The following is a 21,028-nucleotide window of genomic DNA, read 5'->3' on the forward strand; positions in this document are numbered from 1 at the left end:
AGTAAAATTCTCCTTATAATAGAGAGAGAATTAAAGAATAATAAAAACAAATAAGAACAAGACCAATAAATGAATGAATGAATGAATAAATAAATAAATAAATAAATAAATAATTAAATTAAAACATAAATATAAAAAAAATCACAACAAATTATCAGTAGAATCATAAATAAAATAACAATGCAAACACACACACACACACACACACACACACACACACACACACACACACACACTACACCCCTCTTTAAAAGTCCCTACTCTTGACCCTAAACGGATAAAACAGACACAAACGGAGCCAAACGGAGCCAAACGTACCTGTTATAAGGGAACTAATATAGAAAAAATTAAAGAAAAACACCAAATAAATCAATAAACACACACACACACACACACACACACACACACACACACACACACACGCCTGGTAGCTCAGTGGTTAGAGCGCTGGCTTCACAAGCCAGAGGACTGGGGTTGGATTCCCTGGTCAGGCTACAAGAATGGTTCTAGAATTTGAAGGGATGACATATGAGGAGAGACTAAAGGCTATGGATCTACCAACCCTGGAACAAAGAAGGGAGAGAGAGAGGGGATCTGATACAAGTTTATAAATTGATCAACAGAATGGACCAAGTGGATAATGAGAAACTGATCCTGAGAGAAGAATATGACACTAGAAGCACAAGATCGCATAGTAAAAAGCTGAGAAAGGGAAGATGTCTGAGATATGTTAAAAAATATAGTTTCCCGCAAAGATGTGTTGAGACGTGGAACAGTTTAAATGAAGAAGTAGTGTCTGCAACGAGTGTGCATACTTTTAAAGTAAGATTGGATAAGTGTAGATATGGAGACGGGGCCACACCAGCATAAACCCCAGGCCCTGGAAAACTACAACTAGGTAAATACACTGCGTAGTGTAGTGGTTAGCACGCTCTGCTCACAACCAAGAGGTTCCGGGTTCGAGTCCTGGGAAGCGGCGAGGCAAATGGACGTGGCTCTTAATGTGTGGGGTGTGTTCACCTAGCAGTAAATAGGTACGGGATGTAACTGGAGGGGTTGTGGCCTCGCTTTCCCGGTGTGTGGAGTGTGTTGTGGTCTCAGTCCTACCCGAAGATCGGTCTCTGAGCTCGCTCCATAAAGGGGAAGGCTGGCTGGGTGACCAGCAGACGACCGAGGTGAATTACACACACACACACACACACACACACACACACACACACACACACACACACACACCAACCTTACAAGATAGAAGAGAACGAGGGGACCTAATAACAATGTACAAGATAGTCAATGGCACTGAAAAGATAGACAAGGAAGACCTGATGCTGGTGACACAACAAGATGGAAGGACAAGAGGACATGGAAAGAAGATCAGGATGAGGCAGTGTGTCAAGGATGTTGCAAAATACAGTTTTCCACACAGAACGCTGGAGAAGTGGAATGCATTGAGTGACCAAGTTGTTACACCACATAATGTCCACAACTTGAACCAAAAACTAGATAAATGGACACATGGAGACAGGACACTATGAGCCCCAATCCAACCCTCTACAATACAACTACCTCAACACACACACACACACACACCAGTAATGTTTGCGGTCTACATAAATGACATGGTGGATGGGGTGTCCAGTTATGTGAGCCTATTTGCAGACGATGCAAAATTGTTAAGAAAAGTGAGATGTGACAAAGATTGCGAACTACTCCAGGAAGACTTGGACAGAATATGGAAATGGAGCTGTACATGGCAAATGGAGTTCAACACGACAAAATGCAAGAAAATAGAGTTTGGCAAGAGTGAAAGAAGAATCAGGAGTATGTACAAGATAGGAAATGAAGACATAAAACCAGTCATGAAGAAAAAGACCTTGGGGTGACAATTACCAATGACCTATCGCCAGAGAGACATATAAACAAAATAATTGGAGAAGTATTGAACTTATTGAGGAACATAAGAGTGGCGTTCGTATATTTAGATGAAGAAATGATGAAGAAAATAATTACTGCAATGATAAGACCGAGGCTTGAATATGCAACAATACAGTGGGCTCGAACTTAAAGAAACACATAAGGAAACTAGAGAAAGTACAGAGGGCTGCAACAAAAATGGTGCCTGACTTAAGAGATTTGACTTATGAAGACAGACTGAAAAGAATGCAACTTCCGACCCTGGAAAACAGAAGAGAAAGGGGAGACCTGATAGCAATATACAGAGTGATGATTGGCATGGAAAAATGGATAGGGAAGATCTGTGTATGTGGAATGAAAGAATGTCGAGAGGGCATGGGAAAAACTAAAATGGCCACTTATAGGAGAGATGTGAAAAAATATAGCTTCCCTCATAGAAGGGTGGAAGCATGGAATAGTTTAGACGTGGAAGTGGTCAACGCAAGGAATATTCATGATTTTAAGAAAAAGCTGGACATTAATAGATATGGAGACGGGACAACACGAGCATAGCTCTTTTCCCGTATGTTACAATTAGGTAAATACAATTAGGTAAATACACACAAAACTCACCATCTTTCCTTATTTAAACCTTCAGATCTTTTGTTACTCAAGTTATAGCTGTTCTGTCTGTCTTTCCGGCTGTGTGAGGTGCAGAGGCTGGTGTTTCGCTGGCGTAAAGCGTTAGATAATAGCAAGTCTCCTCCCCTTTCTCCACTTCCTCTTTTAATTACGTCACGAGGCTTGATAAGAGGGAGTGTTGTGGTCGCTTACTCTCCTACGCCGCTCACTTTCCTCGCTCTTCTTCCAGGGATTAGTGCCTTATTTTTGTTTTGTTGTATTTTTCAGAACTGGGCATTGCGGCACAGAATTACGACTTTGCCGCACTGCATCATCAGGCGTATTTTCGTTCAACTGGTGATTACTTAGCTGAGCAGGATTGGTGCACTCCAAAGGGTGACCAATGAGGTTAGATCGAAGGTGGCGGCATATCCTGCCGTACTAAAAAAGTGAAGGGAATGAGCGGAGTTTGAGGGTGTGGGCGGAGCTTTTGATTGCAACTTACACTCAAAACATTGGCCTCTCCTGTGTTAAGCAGTGGGAAATTGCCACTTTCTTTTTTCCATTACTAGAGAAAAACTAAGAAAGAACTGATGGTTTGGCTTACGTTAACCTCATTATAGTTTCCTAAATACGTCATATGTAGATCTATTAATAACGGTGTTCATGGGAAATAGTTACAATATTGCAAGAAATACAGCAGGACGTTTCCGGGAAAAATTATGTAAAAAAAAAAAAAAAACACACACACACACACACACACACACACACACACACACACACACACACGGCCCGGTATATATATATATATATATATGTTCACCTAGCAGTAGTATATGTAAATCGATTGTGACCTTGTTGTCCCGGTGTGTGGTGTGTGCCTGGTCTCAGACCTATCCGAAGATATGATATCGTTCCGTAGGGTAACGTCTGGCTGTCTCGTCAGAGACTATCAAACAGTCATATATATATATATATATATATATATATATATATTGTTGCGAAGGTGTATTGCAGCAGCCTCCCAGATATGTACGTGTGCCTGTGTGAGTGTGGAGCAGCGTCATAAGAGAGTACATATGGGTAGTACATATGTGCAGGCTTTACCTAAAGGGTGAGCGAGGTGTTGGTTGCTCGTGTTTATGAAACTGTCACACCCTAATGGAAGGGACGCTGAGCTAGGCCTCCATGACGGAGGTGGTGTGACCCCGGAGGTCACGGGGAGATAAGAGTGTGTGTGTGTGTGTGTGTGTATGGGTGAGGGCACTGGCCAGCCCTGGGATAATTGTCATACGGTACCGTGTAAATAAATGTATGCATGTGTGAATTGCTTGTAGCCAGCATTATCAGGGATATATTGGTAATTAGCGGTTAAGGTATATAGCGTTACCTAATAAGCTGAAATAGACTCGTAAGGACATTGCCTGGCAGGTGCGACGGCACAGGCGGCGTGGTTTGTGGGGCACTGTGTGGCACCGACGAGGACAGAGGACAGGAGTGTAGCAAGAGACTTCGAAGGAACAAGTCGTACTCTGGGGAGCAGTCAGAGAGTGAACGAGAGACAGACAGTGAAGTGCCTGACGAACTAACAAAGCGTTACCCGTACTTTGTTGCCGCCCCCTGTTTTGGGGCTTTCAGTTAATCAGTCTCGGTTCTTCACTAACAGACTAAGAAAGAGAGAAAAGAAATAATAATAATTTTTCTATTATTTAATAATGTTACTCTTTTTATTATTACCTTTTTTTATTTCTTATTACTTTTATCATTTTATTTTTTCCTTTTAATTTATCTTTTTTACATCATTTTATTTTCCATTATCTGTTTTAGCCACATAACTTATATTTTTAAAAGACTTATTATTATTAAAGTCTCACAGGTTTCTAAGGGTAGTTTGATGGTTCCACTCAAAGATTAACTGAATTTCTACTCTATCAATACATAAACACTAGAGAATAAGGCTCCTCATCTTTGTGGACTTTGAAAATTTGTGTCCAAAAACCTATATTTATAAAAGGCTCTTGTTTTAAGTCAAACAGGTTTTTAAGGGTAGTATGATGGTTCTATTGAAAGATTAACTGGATTTCTACTCTATAAATGCAATAAACGCTTGTGAATAAGGCTCCTCATCTTTGTGGACTTTGAAAAATAGTGTCCATAAAATCTATATTTTCAAAAGGCTCTTGTTTAAGTCAAAGAGGTTTTTAAGAGTAGTTTGATGGTTCTATTGAAAGAATAACATAATTTCTACTATCAATACCTTAAGTACACTTAAAGGTACTACTCATCTTTGTTGACCTTCAAAATTGTGGCCATAAAACCTTCATTTTTTGAAGTTTAAAACTCTTATTTAACTGAAATAGATGGTTCGGTCAAAAGACTGATATTATTTGTACTCAATCAGTACCATAAACACAATTGCAAATAAGGTTCCTAATATTTTTTTACTTTAAAAATTGTGGCCATAAAACTTTCGTTTTTAAAAGCCTGATGTTTATTTCAAATAGGTTTTCAAAATAGTTCTATAGTTCTATCCACATATTAACTGGATTTCTACTGTATCATTACTATAAACACTCTTGCGAGTAAGACTCATCTTTGTGGACTTTGAAAAATGGTGGCCACAAAACCTAAATAATAAAAAAATAAAATTATTTAAGTCACACGAGTTTTTAAGGGTAGTTTGATAGTTTTATTCACAGCTGCGTTACTTTTCCTCCTACAATCAGACCGAGAGCGAGCTGGTGTTCTGAGTCACTTCACTTCACCACACCACCTACACAGCCGGCGTGTGCATGAGGCTCAACAAAAAGCACTGATAAATAAAACACTATAAAGTTTTCATCAACGAGTCAAAACAGAGACGAAAAATAATCGAAAATTATTACTTTTTGGTGAGAAACCGGCCATTTAGGGGTTAAGTAGATCGTAAAGACAGGAAAAAAGAATAACACCAAAAGAAGGTACAATATAAAAACATAAATCTAAGAACATTTACGAAAAACACAACCTTTGATAGCAACACCTAACCACCAAACAAATCCTAAACATTTTTCCAATTTTTCCCTTAACTGCTAATATAACCAGCCACTGCAACACGTCAAATGACACACCTGCACCTGCTGCACACTTGCTCGGCGCCACACCTGCCTGCCACACCTGTACAAGCCTGCACCACGAGCTTTGTTAGATGAGTGACACTTGACAGACAGACGGTGTGGTGGCAAGTTGGCAACACACACACGCCGCTCACTCAGATGTAAACACAACCACGTGCTTTCTGCAACATTGGGAATAAACTAGTTACCTTTCATTCATACACAGAAAAGGTGATCAATAATTATGGAAAAGTTAGTTAGGAAAGTAAGGACGGCGTAAGTTTACATTTGAGAGAAAAGAAAAGTGTGCTGTGAAAATGTCGACATTACTCATTAAAACTCATTTCCTTGTCTTTGGTGATTTAAAAGCTGAAAACACTCAGAAAAATATTAAAAGTTAAATACACATGTTTGGATTGAATTACACATGAATTAAGAGAGAAAACTTCAATTAGTTGAGTGTTAAAGTGGTAGCCCCGCTCAGCTCGCCTCATTGTTAGCCGCTCACCGCACCGCCAGTCCGCCACCTGGTACTGGTAGTGGTGTAAACAGTAAACAGTACGGTGCCCTGCTGGTGTCCACCTCCACGCTCCACCCTTCACCTGTCCCTTCCTCAACAAGTGTGGACAAGACGAGTAGCAGTGGTGTAGCCTGTGATTGCCGCGCAGGAAGTGGTAAGGTGTGAGTCAGCAGCAGCGGGCCAGCGGCACGTCAGCCTAGGACATCATCGCAGCCCTCCACAGGCGAAGCACCAACACTCACTCACCGAGGAGTCTCACGGGAACACTGCCACTGCCAGTGAGTGTTTACTATTTACTGTTACACTTGTTACTGTGTTGTGTGGACCAAACTCTTTTGTCTGGTACACTGGTACATGCTGCTCTGTGTGTGTGTAAGGTTTGTGGGGTGGGGAAGGCTCCCACTGGGGAGGAAACCTTCTCCCGAGGTTAATACTTAGGACACGTCACACACAATTAAGGTTCACCTTTCACAAACTTGATCAATAATAGGAATACAAGATAAAATGTTGCTTAATATTAGAAGGAGACTTTGATCTTGATACTACAGGCCGGGTTTGCTCCTGAGCCGGGCCTTTGGATCGGCAGCTCCTGTAGATGACAAAAGAAAGGCACACAGAAAAAAAAGGAAAAAAAAGAAGACAAAAAGAGCAGGATTCTTTGCTCTAATCGTCCGTACATTTGGCACGCCACATTCTCTCCAGAAACTCCTTCACTGCCTCAATTATCCTTTCATTCGTTTCTCTACTCAGTCCCAGCAGCACCACCATCCACTCCCTCCCTGTCTTCTCCACTCTTTTGTTCCTATTATGCCCTAACTCAGTCAACACCACTTGCATCATCTCATACCTGTCTCTGGCATACTTCACATGCTCCACCGTCTCGTCCTCTCCCGAGGCACACATCTGGCACACTTTGCTGCAGGACTCAGACCACCTGTAACTCCTTGCATTCACATCCATACACTGTGCCCTAGCTCTGAAGAGAAGATCAACACCCAGGCTTCCATCATACCACCTCTCATACATCGGGGTCAATATCGACCACTTTGAGAACCCCTGAGGTAAGGTTTGGTTAGGTTAGCATGCCAGCTGTAGTGTTTGTGAGATGTTTGTACAGTTTGTGAGAGCCACACCACTCTTCCCTGCTCCACAGACCAGACCAGCCCAGCCAGCGTCCAGTCTGTTGCTGCCCACCACCTCTGCCACCCACTGACGGCTGCCTGGCTATCTGCCCTCCCCAAGGCTCTCTGCAGGACTGGCCGCAGTGTATGCTGGTGACAGTCATAAGGGAGTGGTGGAGTTCGTGAGGCCGGACAGCAGCATGGGTGGCCAGTGGCAGTGGCAGCAGAAGCAACAGCAGTCAGCCTCAGGTATGGGGAGGCACACGCATGGTGGCAAGGATCACCAGCAGACAGGCAGCTCTGGCCACACAGGACAGAGCAGGTTTGAGTGCCAGCAGTGTGACAAAACTTTTACCACTAAACGAGGCCTCACCACACACACCCTGATACACAGTGGTGTTAGGAATTATGAGTGTGGTGAGTGTGGGAAGAAATTTACTCTAAAGGGTCACCTCACCACACACAGCCTGACACACAGTGGTGTTAGGAATTATGAGTGTGGTGAGTGCGGGAAGAAATTTAGCCTAAAATGTAACCTCACCAGACATAGGCTGACACACAGTGGTGTTAAGAATTATGAGTGTGGTGAGTGTGGGAAGAAATTTAGCCTAAAATGTAACCTCACCACACATAGGCTGACACACAGTGGTGTTAAGAATTATGAGTGTGGTGAGTGTGGGAAGAAATTTACCAAAAAGGGTAGCCTCACCACACACAGCCTGACACACAGTGGTGTTAGGAATTATGAGTGTGGTGAGTGTGGAAAGAAATTTACCCACAAGTTTCACCTCACCACACACATCCTGACTCACAGTGGTGTTAGGAATTATGAGTGTGGTGAGTGTGGGAAGAAATTTACCCAAAAGTCTTCCCTCACCATACACAGCCATAGACACAGTGGTGTTAGGAATTATGATTGTGGTGAGTGTGGGAAGAAATTTACTGACAAGTCTACCCTCACCAGACACAGCCTGACACACAGTGGTGTTAAGAATTTTGAGTGTGGTGAGTGTGGCAAGAAATTTTCCCAAAATTCTAACCTCTCTACACACCTCCTGACACACAGTAGTGTTAGAAATTATGAGTGTGGTGAGTGTGGGAAGAAATTTACCCACATTTCTAGTCTCACCAAGCACAGCCTGACACACAGTGGTGTTAGGAATTATGAATGTGATGAATGTGGCAAAAGGTTTCCTACCATTGCTCGTCTTAATCAACACGCCTTCAGACACACTGGGTTGAGGGAGTTCAAGTGTGATGACTGTGGCAAGTGTTTCAAGACAAAGCGTGATATTGCCAGACACGTGAAGGTCCACTTTTGAGGTGGTGTGTTGTGTGGGTGGGTGGGGCAACAGCCATGCCTGTGGTGGCAGCTGTGTCTGTGTGTGCTGTGAGGGAGTAATGAGACCAGCAGTTGTTTTGTGTAAGGGAGTGACGGCCGCAGCAGTTGTTTTGTTGGTGGCGCAGGTGTGCCTTTCAATAAATGTGTGTGTGTAACATGGTGGCAAGTTGTTTTCCTTCCCTGTGTTCTTGGGCTTTCAGTTAATCAGTCTAAGTTCCTCACTAACAGACTAAGAGCACACTACACTGTACAGTGTTAATGCTGCCATGGCAACACTCTAGGACAGTGGTTGTCAAGTGTGTGTTGGAGCACACTTGAAGGGCTCTGGAACCAACATCAGAGTTACTCCTGAGTACATCTGGCCGGTACTCATCTGCCACGTGCCTTACTGCTGCACTGCTACTAACTTCAAAGGGATGCAATATTTTGTGATATGAACGGCCTCTCCAGTCTTCATGACTTGGTGAGTTAGTACACAGATTTGACCAACAATTGCAGGTTTTTGATACTTTAACCTTTGTCCAGAGGGTGGGTGGCAAGGTCCATCCTCCTCCTTTGTTGCATTTCATCGTTAATGCAACAATAAATGTATCAATCAATCAATCTCTCTAGCTTTCATTTAGAATCATGTGTGATTTCATGTCACTGTGCATTGGAAAAGCACCAGTCACTGTAATTTTACTTCACTATTTGTTCCTTTGTCATGCATTAAACAAGAAAAAGTAATCTTTTAGCTGCAATTTCTCCCTATCTGTGAAGTAGTCTGTCATCCATTTCAAGATATTTCCTGTATTCCTCCAATATGTTGTATTTTCCATAGGAGCCTTCCATGTGGTACTCTATTGAAGGCCTTTTCAGTGTCCAAATACAGGTAACAGTAAGAAAATATGTTGAGGCCTTAGTTGAAGGCAGGGTGAGTAGCAGCAGCTAATGAAAATTCAGAAGACTTCCTAAAAAATAAAATCTGTTTGATTTGAGGAAATTAATGTATTTTTTGGAAATTCAAATCTTCACTAATTATGACCAAACCTTTCAAACTGGAAGCTTTCATGACTTCTTCAAGTCAACACCAAATATTCACTGTCCCCTTGGTTATTCATCAATCCCTTGGATAATTATCTCATAGACAGCCTGGGGATCAATATTGACCACTTTGAGAACCCCTGAGGTAAGGTGTGGTTAGGTTAGCATGCCAGCTGTAGTGTTTGTGAGACGTGTGTACAGTTTGTGATGGCTACACCACTCTTCCCTGCTCCACAGACCAGCCCAGCCCAGCGTAGCCAGTGTCCAGTCTGCCGCTGCTGCTGCCACTACCCCTGCCTGCCACCCAACATCGGCTGCCTGGGTGTCTGCCCTCCACGAGGCTTCCTGCAGGACTGGCCGAGGCGTGTGCTGGTGACAGTGGTGTGGGAGTGGTAGAGGCCGTGGTACCAAGTACCAGCATGGGTGGCCAGTGTTGGCAGCAGCAGCAGCAGCAGCAGCAGCAGTCAGCCTCAGGTGTGGGGAGGCACAGGCGTGGTGGCCAGGATCACCAGGAGACAGGCAGCTCTGGCCACACAGGACAGAGCAGGTTTGAGTGCCAGCAGTGTGACAAAACTTTTACCACCAAACAAGGCCTCACCATACACATCCTGACACACAGTGGTGTTAGGAATTATGAATGTGGTGAGTGTGGCAAGAAATTTGGCAGAAAGTCTATCCTCACCACACACAGCCTGACACACAGTGGTGTTAGGAATTATGAGTATGGTGAGTGTGGGAAGAAATTTACCGAAAAGGGTAGCCTCACCACACACAGCCTGACACACAGTGGTGTTAGGAATTATGAGTGTGGTGAGTGTGGGAAGAAATTTGGCAGAAAGTCTACTCTCACCAGACACAGCCTGACACACAGTGGTGTTAGGAATTATGAGTGTGGTGAGTGTGGGAAGAAATTTACCCAAAAGGGTAGCCTCACCACACACAGCCTGACACACAGTGGTGTTAAGAATTATGAGTGTGGGAAGAAATTTACCCTCAAGTCTCACCTCACCACACACAGCCTGACACACAGTGGTGTTAAGAATTATGAGTGTAATGAGTGTGGCAAAAGGTTTCCTACCATTGCTCGTCTTAATCAACACACCTTCAGACACACTGGGTTGAGGGAGTTCAAGTGTGATGACTGTGGCAAGTGTTTCAAGACAAAGGCTGATATTGCCAGACACGTGAAGGTCCACTTTTGAGGTGGTGTGTTGTGTGGGTGGGTGGAGCCACAGCCGTGCCTGTGGTGGCAGCTGTGTCTGTGTGTGCTGTGAGGGAGTAAAGAGACCAGCAGTTGTTCTGCATGAGGGAGTGACGGCCGCAGCAGTTGTTTTGTTGGCAGCGCAGGTGTGCTTTCAATAAATGTGTGTGTGTGTGTGTAACATGGTGGCAAGTTGTTTTCCTTCCCTGTGTTTTGGGGCTTTCAGTTAATCAGTCTTGGTTCTTCACTAACAGACTAATAAAAAAAATAAAAATTAAAAATTATTATTTCATAATGTTTCTCTTTTTATTATTACCTTGCTTTATTTGTTATTTTTATTACTTTTATCATTTTATTTTCTTTCCTTTTAATTTCTCTTTTTTACATTATTTCATTTTCCATTATCTTTTTAGCTACATAACATATTTCTAAAAGACTTATTAAAGTCTCACAGGTTTCTAAGGGTAGTTTGATGGTTCCACTCAAAGATTAACTGAATTTCTACTCTATCAATACATAAACACTAGAGAATAAGGCTCCTCATCTTTGTGGACTTTGAAAATTTGTGTCCAAAAACCTATATTTATAAAAGGCTCTTGTTTTAAGTCAAACAGGTTTTTAAGGGTAGTATGATGGTTCTATTGAAAGATTAACTGGATTTCTACTCTATAAATGCAATAAACGCTTGTGAATAAGGCTCCTCATCTTTGTGGACTTTGAAAAATAGTGTCCATAAAATCTATATTTTCAAAAGGCTCTTGTTTAAGTCAAAGAGGTTTTTAAGAGTAGTTTGATGGTTCTATTGAAAGAATAACATAATTTCTACTATCAATACCTTAAGTACACTTAAAGGTACTACTCATCTTTGTTGACCTTCAAAATTGTGGCCATAAAACCTTCATTTTTTGAAGTTTAAAACTCTTATTTAACTGAAATAGATGGTTCGGTCAAAAGACTGATATTATTTGTACTCAATCAGTACCATAAACACAATTGCAAATAAGGTTCCTAATATTTTTACTTTAAAATTGTGGCCATAAAACTTTCGTTTTTAAAAGCCTGATGTTTATTTAAAATAGGTTTTCAAAATAGTTCTATAGTTCTATCCACATATTAACTGGATTTCTACTGTATCATTACTATAAACACTCTTGCGAGTAAGACTCATCTTTGTGGACTTTGAAAAATGGTGGCCACAAAACCTAAATAATAATAAAAAATAAAATTATTTAAGTCACACGAGTTTTTAAGGGTAGTTTGATAGTTTTATTCACAGCTGCGTTACTTTTCCTCCTACAATCAGACCGAGAGCGAGCTGGTGTTCTGAGTCACTTCACTTCACCACACCACCTACACAGCCGGCGTGTGCATGAGGCTCAACAAAAAGCACTGATAAATAAAACACTATAAAGTTTTCATCAACGAGTCAAAGCAGAGACGAAAAATAATTGAAAATTATTACTTTTTGGTGAGAAACCGGCCATTTAGGGGTTAAGTAGATCGTAAAGACAGGAAAAAAGAATAACACCAAAAGAAGGTACAATATAAAAACATAAATCTAAGAACATTTACGAAAAACACAACCTTTGATAGCAACACCTAACCACCAAACAAATCCTAAACATTTTTCCAATTTTTCCCTTAACTGCTAATATAACCAGCCACTGCAACAAGTCAAATGACACACCTGCACCTGCTGCACACTTGCTCGGCGCCACACCTGCCTGCCACACCTGTACAAGCCTGCACCACGAGCTTTGTTAGATGAGTGACACTTGACAGACAGACGGTGTGGTGGCAAGTTAACACACACACACGCCGCTCACTCAGATGTAAACACAACCACGTGCTTTCTGCAACATTGGGAATAAACTAGTTACCTTTCATTCATACACAGAAAAGGTGATCAATAATTATGGAAAAGTTAGTTAGGAAAGTAAGGACGGCGTAAGTTTACATTTGAGAGAAAAGAAAAGTGTGCTGTGAAAATGTCGACATTACTCATTAAAACTCATTTCCTTGTCTTTGGTGATTTAAAAGCTGAAAACACTCAGAAAAATATTAAAAGTTAAATACACATGTTTGGATTGAATTACACATGAATTAAGAGAAAACTTCAATTAGTTGAGTGTTAAAGTGGTAGCCCCGCTCAGCTCGCCTCATTGTTAGCCGCTCACCGCACCGCCAGTCCGCCACCTGGTACTGGTAGTGGTGTAAACAGTAAACAGTACGGTGCCCTGCTGGTGTCCACCTCCACGCTCCACCCTTCACCTGTCCCTTCCTCAACAAGTGTGGACAAGACGAGTAGCAGTGGTGTAGCCTGTGATTGCCGCGCAGGAAGTGGTAAGGTGTGAGTCAGCAGCAGCGGGCCAGCGGCACGTCAGCCTAGGACATCATCGCAGCCCTCCACAGGCGAAGCACCAACACTCACTCACCGAGGAGTCTCACGGGAACACTGCCACTGCCAGTGAGTGTTTACTGTTTACTGTTACACTTGTTACTGTGTTGTGTGGACCAAACTCTTTTGTCTGGTACACTGGTACATGCTGCTCTGTGTGTGTGTAAGGTTTGTGGGGTGGGGAAGGCTCCCACTGGGGAGGAAACCTTCTCCCGAGGTTAATACTTAGGACACGTCACACACAATTAAGGTTCACCTTTCACAAACTTGATCAATAATAGGAATACAAGATAAAATGTTGCTTAATATTAGAAGGAGACTTTGATCTTGATACTACAGGCCGGGTTCGCTCCTGAGCCGGGCCTTTGGATCGGCAGCTCCTGTAGACGACAAAAGAAAGGCACACAGAAAAAAAAGGAAAAAAAGAAGACAAAAAGAGCAGGATTCTTTGCTCTAATCGTCCGTACATTTGGCACGCCACATTCTCTCCAGAAACTCCTTCACTGCCTCAATTATCCTTTCATTCGTTTCTCTACTCAGTCCCAGCAGCACCACCATCCACTCCCTCCCTGTCTTCTCCACTCTTTTGTTCCTATTATGCCCTAACTCAGTCAACACCACTTGCATCATCTCATACCTGTCTCTGGCATACTTCACATGCTCCACCGTCTCGTCCTCTCCCGAGGCACACATCTGGCACACTTTGCTGCAGGACTCAGACCACCTGTAACTCCTTGCATTCACATCCATACACTGTGCCCTAGCTCTGAAGAGAAGATCACCACCCAGGCTTCCATCATACCACCTCTCATACATCGGGGCCTCTTTCACCTTGTACCATTCCAGAGTAGTCTTTCGTTCCATCTCATTCCTCCATTCACTCAGTCCCATGCTCTTCACATCTCTGTCTATCTCACTCTTCCACTTCCTCACATCCCATTCAGTTCCTACTCTGCCTCCTCTTGTCATGACCCATTCCAGCTCATTCTGATTCATCCCAGCCATTCTTACTGCTCACTTAACTTGTAGACCATTCCTCTCTCATTCTCATGCACCTCTTCCTCCATTTGCTTCCACTTTCACTCCACAGATACACCTTCCTTGCTATTCTTGCATCATCCGTTCTCTCAAGCCTAACCTTGTACCTAAGTGTCACTTTTATAAGTCTTTCCCTAAAAGAGCTCCATCCCATATCACCTCTTAAAGCTTCTACTGCCGTGTACCTCGGTGCATTCAGTGCTAGCCTAGCTACTCTACACTGCCCCACTTCTAACTTGTCAATTTCCCTTTTGTTCCATGCAATCACATCCATACCATACATTATACTGGAGACAGTCACACTCTTCCACACTTCTCTCAGTACGCCATACTTACTTGCTCTCATCCTTGCCGCTTCCTAAGCGACCCACCCACTGGTTCACCAAGCTTATCTTTTCATTCTTTGTCTTTTCACACCCATTTGGACTCATCCACATCCCCAAGTACTTGTGTTCTTGTGCCTGCTTCAACTCATTCTCTTCCAGCCTCCATACTGCATTACATTCATCTTCTGACCTATTCACAATCATCACCTTACTCTTTTCACTACTAAACCTAGCTCCACAATCTCTTCCATACCCAACCACAACATCCAGCAAACTTTGCAGCTCCTCTGCTGACTCACTCATAAAGCCGTGTCCACACTATTGAGCATGCTTGACGGGCAAATAGTGATACCAGATCCCATTCCAATACATAAGCAAAGAGGTGAGTGGCAGGCACGAAGGTGACGTCAGAAGCGAGGAGACTGTGGGCAAACGAGCGGGCAACTGTCTGTGAGTGAGGTTGTACATGCACTGCCTCAAGTGGGTATCTTGTTTTGTTATGTATGGTTCCACTTTTGCTAGGAGTGTGAGGAAACTATTCACATCCATTCTTATATACTGGATAAAACCATCTTCAGGCTTGTCGTGGAGTTCGCGATAAGCATGACTTCCCAACTCTCCTCTTCTCCTCAATCAGTCCTTGCACCACACACGCCTCCGAGCTCTGTCTTGTGTTTGCTTTTTCATACACACGCTAAGAATTATTCCACACAAGGCTATTTCCTTCCTCTCGACGGTGTTCGGCATGGTGAGACAGGTCCTGCACCCCACTCTTCAGCAGGGTCAGAGTGAAACTGAACCATGAACCTGTATTTGACACCACTCATCAGTTTACAACTTTCCCCCTACAGTCTTTGCCTGGTGAAGGAGTAGATATTGTGGGCTAAACTACATCTGGTAGCACTGTTTGTTGCCAGATCCCTGCCTGTGGTTTTTCCACTTCTGGCATCATCAATCCTCATTCTCACTACCTATTGTGAACTGGTATTACTGTTTGCCCGTCAAGCATGCTCGTTAGTGTGGACACAGCTTAACCACTACATCATCTGCATAAAAAAGCACACCTATCTTATCATTCCTCACACTTGTTGTCCTGGTGGCCATCCTGATCCTGATCCTGCTCTTGCTGCCAGCACTAAACCTAGCCAAACAAGAAGTATTTACCTAGTTATATATTACAGAGTTGGAGTGGGGCTGGGGACTCATAGTGACCGGTCTCCATATCTACATTTATCCAACTGTTCCTTAAATTTGTGCACACTTTCTGGTGCTACAATCTCTTCACTCTAGCCATTCCAGATGTCTATCGTCCTGTGTGGAAAAAGCAGCTTTTTAATGTTTCTTGAGCACTGATTTTTCTTGATCTTCTTGGGGTGTCCTCTTGTTTGTCTATCTCCATCCACCATCAGTGTTACCAGGTCTTGTCTGTCTATCTTTTCCATATGGTTTACTAACTTTACATTGTTATTAAGTCTCCTCTTTCCCATCTATCATTCAAAGTTGGTAGTTCCATTTCCATCAGTCTTTCTTCATAGGGAAGATTTTTGGCACCATCTGTGTAACAGTCCTTTGGATTCTTTCTAGTTTCTTTTTCTCCTTCTGCCTGTATAGTGATCACACCACTGCTGCATATTCTGATCTAGGTCTTATCATAGGGATTATTATCCTTTTTATTATACTCCTATCCCTGTAATTGAACGCCACCCTTGTATGTTGCAGCAAATAGTCCATTTATGTGTCCTTCTGGAGTCAGGGTGTCTTGTATTATAACTCTCAGGTCTTTCTCTTCATTCCTTTTCATTATAATCTCTTCTCCCACTTTGTATTCACACATATTGCTTTTTACCCATTTCCATTATATGGCATTCCCTGGTATTAAATTCTAATTTCCACTCTTGGTTCCACTTCCAGATCTTGTCAATATCTTTCTACAATTCCATACGATCCCCAATGTTCTTTACTACTCTCAGAAGTTTTGCATTATCCAGAAAAAAATTTATGTAGCTACTCAAAACCTCATGTATATCCTTGACACATACAGGCAACCCCGCTTAATGAACGTTCACACAACAAAATTTCACTACAATGAACGTTTCCTTTTATTTCTGTATCACGCAAGCCGACAGGCTTTTGAATACACCAGCGCCCCTCGTGGACAAAACACGCACTATTCACTCCCCCTAGTTCAAAACATTAACAGCATCAGCAGCAGCTCGTCTTCCCTTGCTCAACTTGCCACCAAAATGCCCTGCAGTGTCACCAAGCGTTGCTAAGAAGACCAAGAAGTGTCTTACTCTTGAAGTGAAGCTGGGTATTATTCACAGAAGTGAGAGAGGCCAGAAAAGCTAATAGCATTGCTCACCACCATCTTGACTCCATCTTCTGTCTCTACTATTTTCAAGTCAGCAGACTCTATTAAGAAGGCTGGTGAGACAGTGTCTCTATTAAGAAGGCTGGTGAGATCGTATCTTCCTTGCAAGCTAAAAAAAAAACACCTGAACTCTTGACTCTGCAATGGATAAAATGGAAAGCCTTGTGGAAATGTGGTACATAAGTTTTGTATGCAGCACAATGATGTGTCCTTTGTTTACATACCACAGGTTGCCAGCTAGTGTCTTTCCCGCTTCACTCTCCTTCCCTTTGTAAATTTAGGATCATCAACATTATAAAGTTACTTACATACATACATTAGTGTACATTATAATGACTTAGTCTGAAATTTAACTACTTAAATGTTTAACTTCATAAACTTTCATTAAACCTTTCACTGTACTATGATGCACTCTCACTTTGTTTACTCTCAATGGAAGTTCAAGTCAGTTGTTAAACTTGTTATAATTGATTCGCTTAAAGAAAATTTGCACAACAAACGTTTTATGGGAACGTAACCCGTTAGTTAAGTGGGGTTGCCTGTACTTGGAACATAATTGGTGCCAGCACTGAACCTTGTGGTATGCCAGTGGTAACTGTGCTGCAGCTTGATGGGGTGTCTCTTATCATTGTCCTCATTTCCCTATCTGTGAAGTAGTCTGTCATCCATTTCAAGATGTTTCCCTGTATTCCTCCCATGTGTTGTATTTTCCATGGGAGCCTTCTATGTGGTACTCTATTGAAGGTCTTTTTAATGTCCAAATACAGGAAACAGTAAGAAAATATGTTGAGGCCTTGGTTGCCTTGGTTGAAGGCAGGGTGAGTAGCACCAGCTAATGAAAATTCATAAGATTTACTAAAGAAAAAATGAAAAAAAAAAATAAAGCATTATTTGAATTAGCTGCATGGCAGGTAGGGTTGTAGATACCTATTAGCACTGGAGTTTTTACTTATCTCTGATTTCCTGGGGCAAAGGGGTGTTTTAGATCATTTGCAAACCAGCGTGCAGAAAAAAATACATGAATTGCCGCACAACTGTATTTTAAAAATAAAAACCTAACCCTTAATGTTATTATTGAAACTTAATGGTGTATGATAAGGCTTTGTTCATTCAATTATAAGATAAAACTAAAAATAGTTTTATGGAGTAAAAATTAAAAGATGTTGATTTCAGTTCATGCATTTTATCTAGAAATGTTGAAAAGTGATGGATATGACTGTCATGTAAAGGTAATCTGAAATATAAAAAAAAGAACAGCATCACTGGCGGACGTACGGGGTAGTAGGGTAAGCGCCGTTAGGAAGACTGACTGTGTCTGGTAAAGAGTGTAAACAATAGCCTCTCAGATTTGCTGGAAGCTATTTCCAAACAAAGTGCCGTGAAAGACTGCACGTCAGATACAAGAAAAAGGAAGACCAAGACAGAACAAGTAACTGAAGAGCTCAAAGAATTTGAGAGATTTCCAAGCGCAAAAACGGAACCAAAAAAGGGAAGATATGGGAGGTGCGTTGTCAGTGTTGTTGTGGCTTGCTTGCTGCTGCTACCAGCCCAGGATAGTACCGGAAAAATTAAGTCTCCGATACAAAATTACATTTTCTATAATTTAAGTGGATTTGCCTATTGTTTTAGTACATTCAAATGAAAGTATATATTGGTATATGTCCATTGAGGTCAATAGAAAATGACAAATTGCCTGTCTTGATACAATTATAGGCTATTTTAAGAATATCACCTGATGTTATTAATAGAGGCTCAAACAATGTCATATGCCGTCAGTTATCATGAGAGGAGTTGACATAAATTTCAGACGCATTAATGTGCAATGATACACCTGTGTAAGCTTAATTAAAGCTTGCCACAAAAAGTATTTATTTTCTGGCAAGAATTACAAAATCTGGTGCTCTCTGGTATCAAAACGATGATTGCCACACGACTAATTGGGGAAATTGATATATTTTTTGTAAATCTATTGGAGACTGATATTCTTGAAATTTACACTAATTATGATCAAAATTTCAAACTGGAAGCTTTAATGACCTCTTCAAGTCAGCAGTAAATATTCACTGATCCCTGGTTATTCATTGATCCCTTGGATAATCTCATAGACAGCCTGGGGGTCAATATTGACCACTTTGAGAACCCCTGAGGTAAGGTTTGGTTAGGTTAGCATGCCAGCTGTAGTGTTTGTGAGACATGTGTACAGTTTGTGATGGCCACACCATTCTTCCCTGCTCCACAGACCAGCCCACCCCAGCCATCGTCCAGTCTGCCGCTACCACCGCCATCCCTGCCTGCCACCCACCGACAGCTGCCTTGGTGTCTGCCCTCCACGAGGCTCCCTGCAGGACTGGCCATGGCGTGTGCTGGTGACAGTGGTGTGGGAGTGGTGGAAGTCGTGGGGCCAAGCAGTAGCATGGGTGGACAGTGGCAGCAGCAGCAGCTCCACCACCAGTCAGCCTCAGGTGTGGGGAGGCACAGGCGTGGTGGCAAGGGTCACCAGGAGACAGACAGCTCTAGCTCTGGCCACACAGGACAGAGCAGGCTTGAGTGCCAGCAGTGTGACAAAACTTTTACCACCAAACAAGGCCTCACCACACACATCCTGATACACAGTGGTGTTAAGAATTATGAGTGTGGTGACTGTGGGAAGAAATTTAGCCTTAAGTCTACCCTCACCACACACAGCCTGACACACAGTGGTGTTAGGAATTATGAGTGTGGTGAGTGTGGTAAGAAATTTAGCCAAAAGGGTAACCTCATGACACACAGCCTGACTCACAGTGGTGTTAAGAATTATGAGTGTGGTGAGTGTGGGAAGAAATTTTGCAGAAAGTCTTCCCTCACCACACACAGCCTGACACACAGTGGTGTTAGGAATTATGAGTGTGGTGAGTGTGGAAAGAAATTTGCCCAAAAGTCTGGTCTCACCACACACAGCCTGACACACAGTGGTGTTAGGAATTATGAGTGTGGTGAGTGTGGGAAGAAATTTTGCAGAAAGTCTGGTCTCACCACACACAGCCTGACACACAGTGGTGTTAGGAATTATGAGTGTGGTGAGTGTGGTAAGAAATTTTCCCTAATGTGTAGCCTTACCACACACAGGCTAATACACAGTGGTGTTAAGAATTATGAGTGTGGTGAGTGTGGGAAGAAATTTACCCAAAAGGGTAACCTCACCACACACAGCCTGACACACAGTGGTGTTAGGAATTATGAATGTGGTGAGTGTGGGAAGAAATTTACCCATAAGTCTACCCTCACCACACACATCCTGACACACAATGGTGTTAGGAATTATGAGTGTGGTGAGTGTGGAAAGAAATTTACCCAAAAGTCTAACCTCACCGCACACAGCCTGACACACAGTGGTGTTAGGAATTATGAGTGTGGTGAGTGTGGGAAGAAATTTACCCAAAAGGGTAACCTCACCACACACAGCCTGACACACAGTGGTGTTAGGAATTATGAGTGTGGTGAATGTGGGAAAAAATTTGCTCTAAAGGCTAACCTCACCACACACAGCCTGACACACAGTGGTGTTAAGAATTATGAGTGTAATGAGTGTGGCAAAAGGTTTCCTACCATTTCTTATCTTAATCAACATGCCTTCAGACACACTGGGTTGAGGGAGTTCAAGTGTGATGACTGTGGCAAGTATTTCAAGACAAAGGCTGATATTGCCAGACACGTGAAGGTCCACTTTTGAGGTGGTGTGTTGTGTGGGTGGGTGGGTCACAGACGTGCCTGTGGTGGCAGCTGTGTCTGTGTGTGCTGTGAGGGAGTAAAGAGACCAGCAGTTGTTCTGCATGAGGGAGTGACGGCCGCAGCAGTTGTTTTGTTGGCAGCGCAGGTGTGCTTTCAATAAATGTGTGTGTGTGTGTGTAACATGGTGGCAAGTTGTTTTCCTTCCCTGTGTTTTGGGGCTTTCAGTTAATCAGTCTTGGTTCTTCACTAACAGACTAATAAAAAAAATAAAAATTAAAAATTATTATTTCATAATGTTTCTCTTTTTATTATTACCTTGCTTTATTTGTTATTTTTATTACTTTTATCATTTTATTTTCTTTCCTTTTAAT

At 42.4% G+C, this 21,028-nt stretch overlaps 3 protein-coding genes across 4 annotated transcripts in view; 2 read left to right on the forward strand and 1 right to left on the reverse strand.

Moving 5' to 3' along the window:
• LOC123504078 (glia maturation factor gamma-like) overlaps nucleotides 1–12,612 on the reverse strand; it is a 16,021-nt gene extending 3,409 nt beyond the window's left edge. The window contains exons 1-2 of one of the 2 annotated variants that reach the window (XM_045254374.1): nucleotides 12,504–12,612; nucleotides 5,625–5,791 (exon numbers count right to left, since the gene is read on the reverse strand). Coding sequence is in view for 1 of the 2 variants with exons in the window: in XM_045254365.1 (XP_045110300.1) it covers nucleotides 2,527–2,529 (3 nt within the window). In the remaining variant the exon portion in view is untranslated. Of the gene's footprint in view, nucleotides 1–2,526; nucleotides 2,723–5,624; nucleotides 5,792–12,503 lie in introns of those variants that run through there. The other variant, XM_045254365.1, reaches the window with a different exon arrangement.
• Nucleotides 5,919–8,754, forward strand: LOC123504054 (zinc finger protein 12-like). The gene is made up of 2 exons (XM_045254311.1): nucleotides 5,919–6,407; nucleotides 7,283–8,754. Exon 2 carries the CDS (start codon nucleotides 7,451–7,453, stop codon nucleotides 8,570–8,572), a length of 1,122 nt encoding a protein of 373 aa, XP_045110246.1. The 5' UTR covers nucleotides 5,919–6,407; nucleotides 7,283–7,450; the 3' UTR covers nucleotides 8,573–8,754.
• Nucleotides 12,613–12,959: 347 nt separating the features above from the next.
• On the forward strand, nucleotides 12,960–20,658 carry LOC123506539 (zinc finger protein 12-like). The gene is made up of 3 exons (XM_045258709.1): nucleotides 12,960–13,283; nucleotides 19,189–19,865; nucleotides 20,565–20,658. The coding sequence occupies exons 2-3, from the start codon at nucleotides 19,303–19,305 to the stop codon at nucleotides 20,656–20,658; spliced, it is 657 nt and encodes a 218-aa protein (XP_045114644.1). The 5' UTR covers nucleotides 12,960–13,283; nucleotides 19,189–19,302.
• The last annotated feature ends 370 nt before the right edge of the window (nucleotides 20,659–21,028 follow it).

This window comes from Portunus trituberculatus, chromosome 2 (assembly GCF_017591435.1).
Source record: "Portunus trituberculatus isolate SZX2019 chromosome 2, ASM1759143v1, whole genome shotgun sequence".
NCBI lineage: Eukaryota > Metazoa > Arthropoda > Malacostraca > Decapoda > Portunidae > Portunus > Portunus trituberculatus.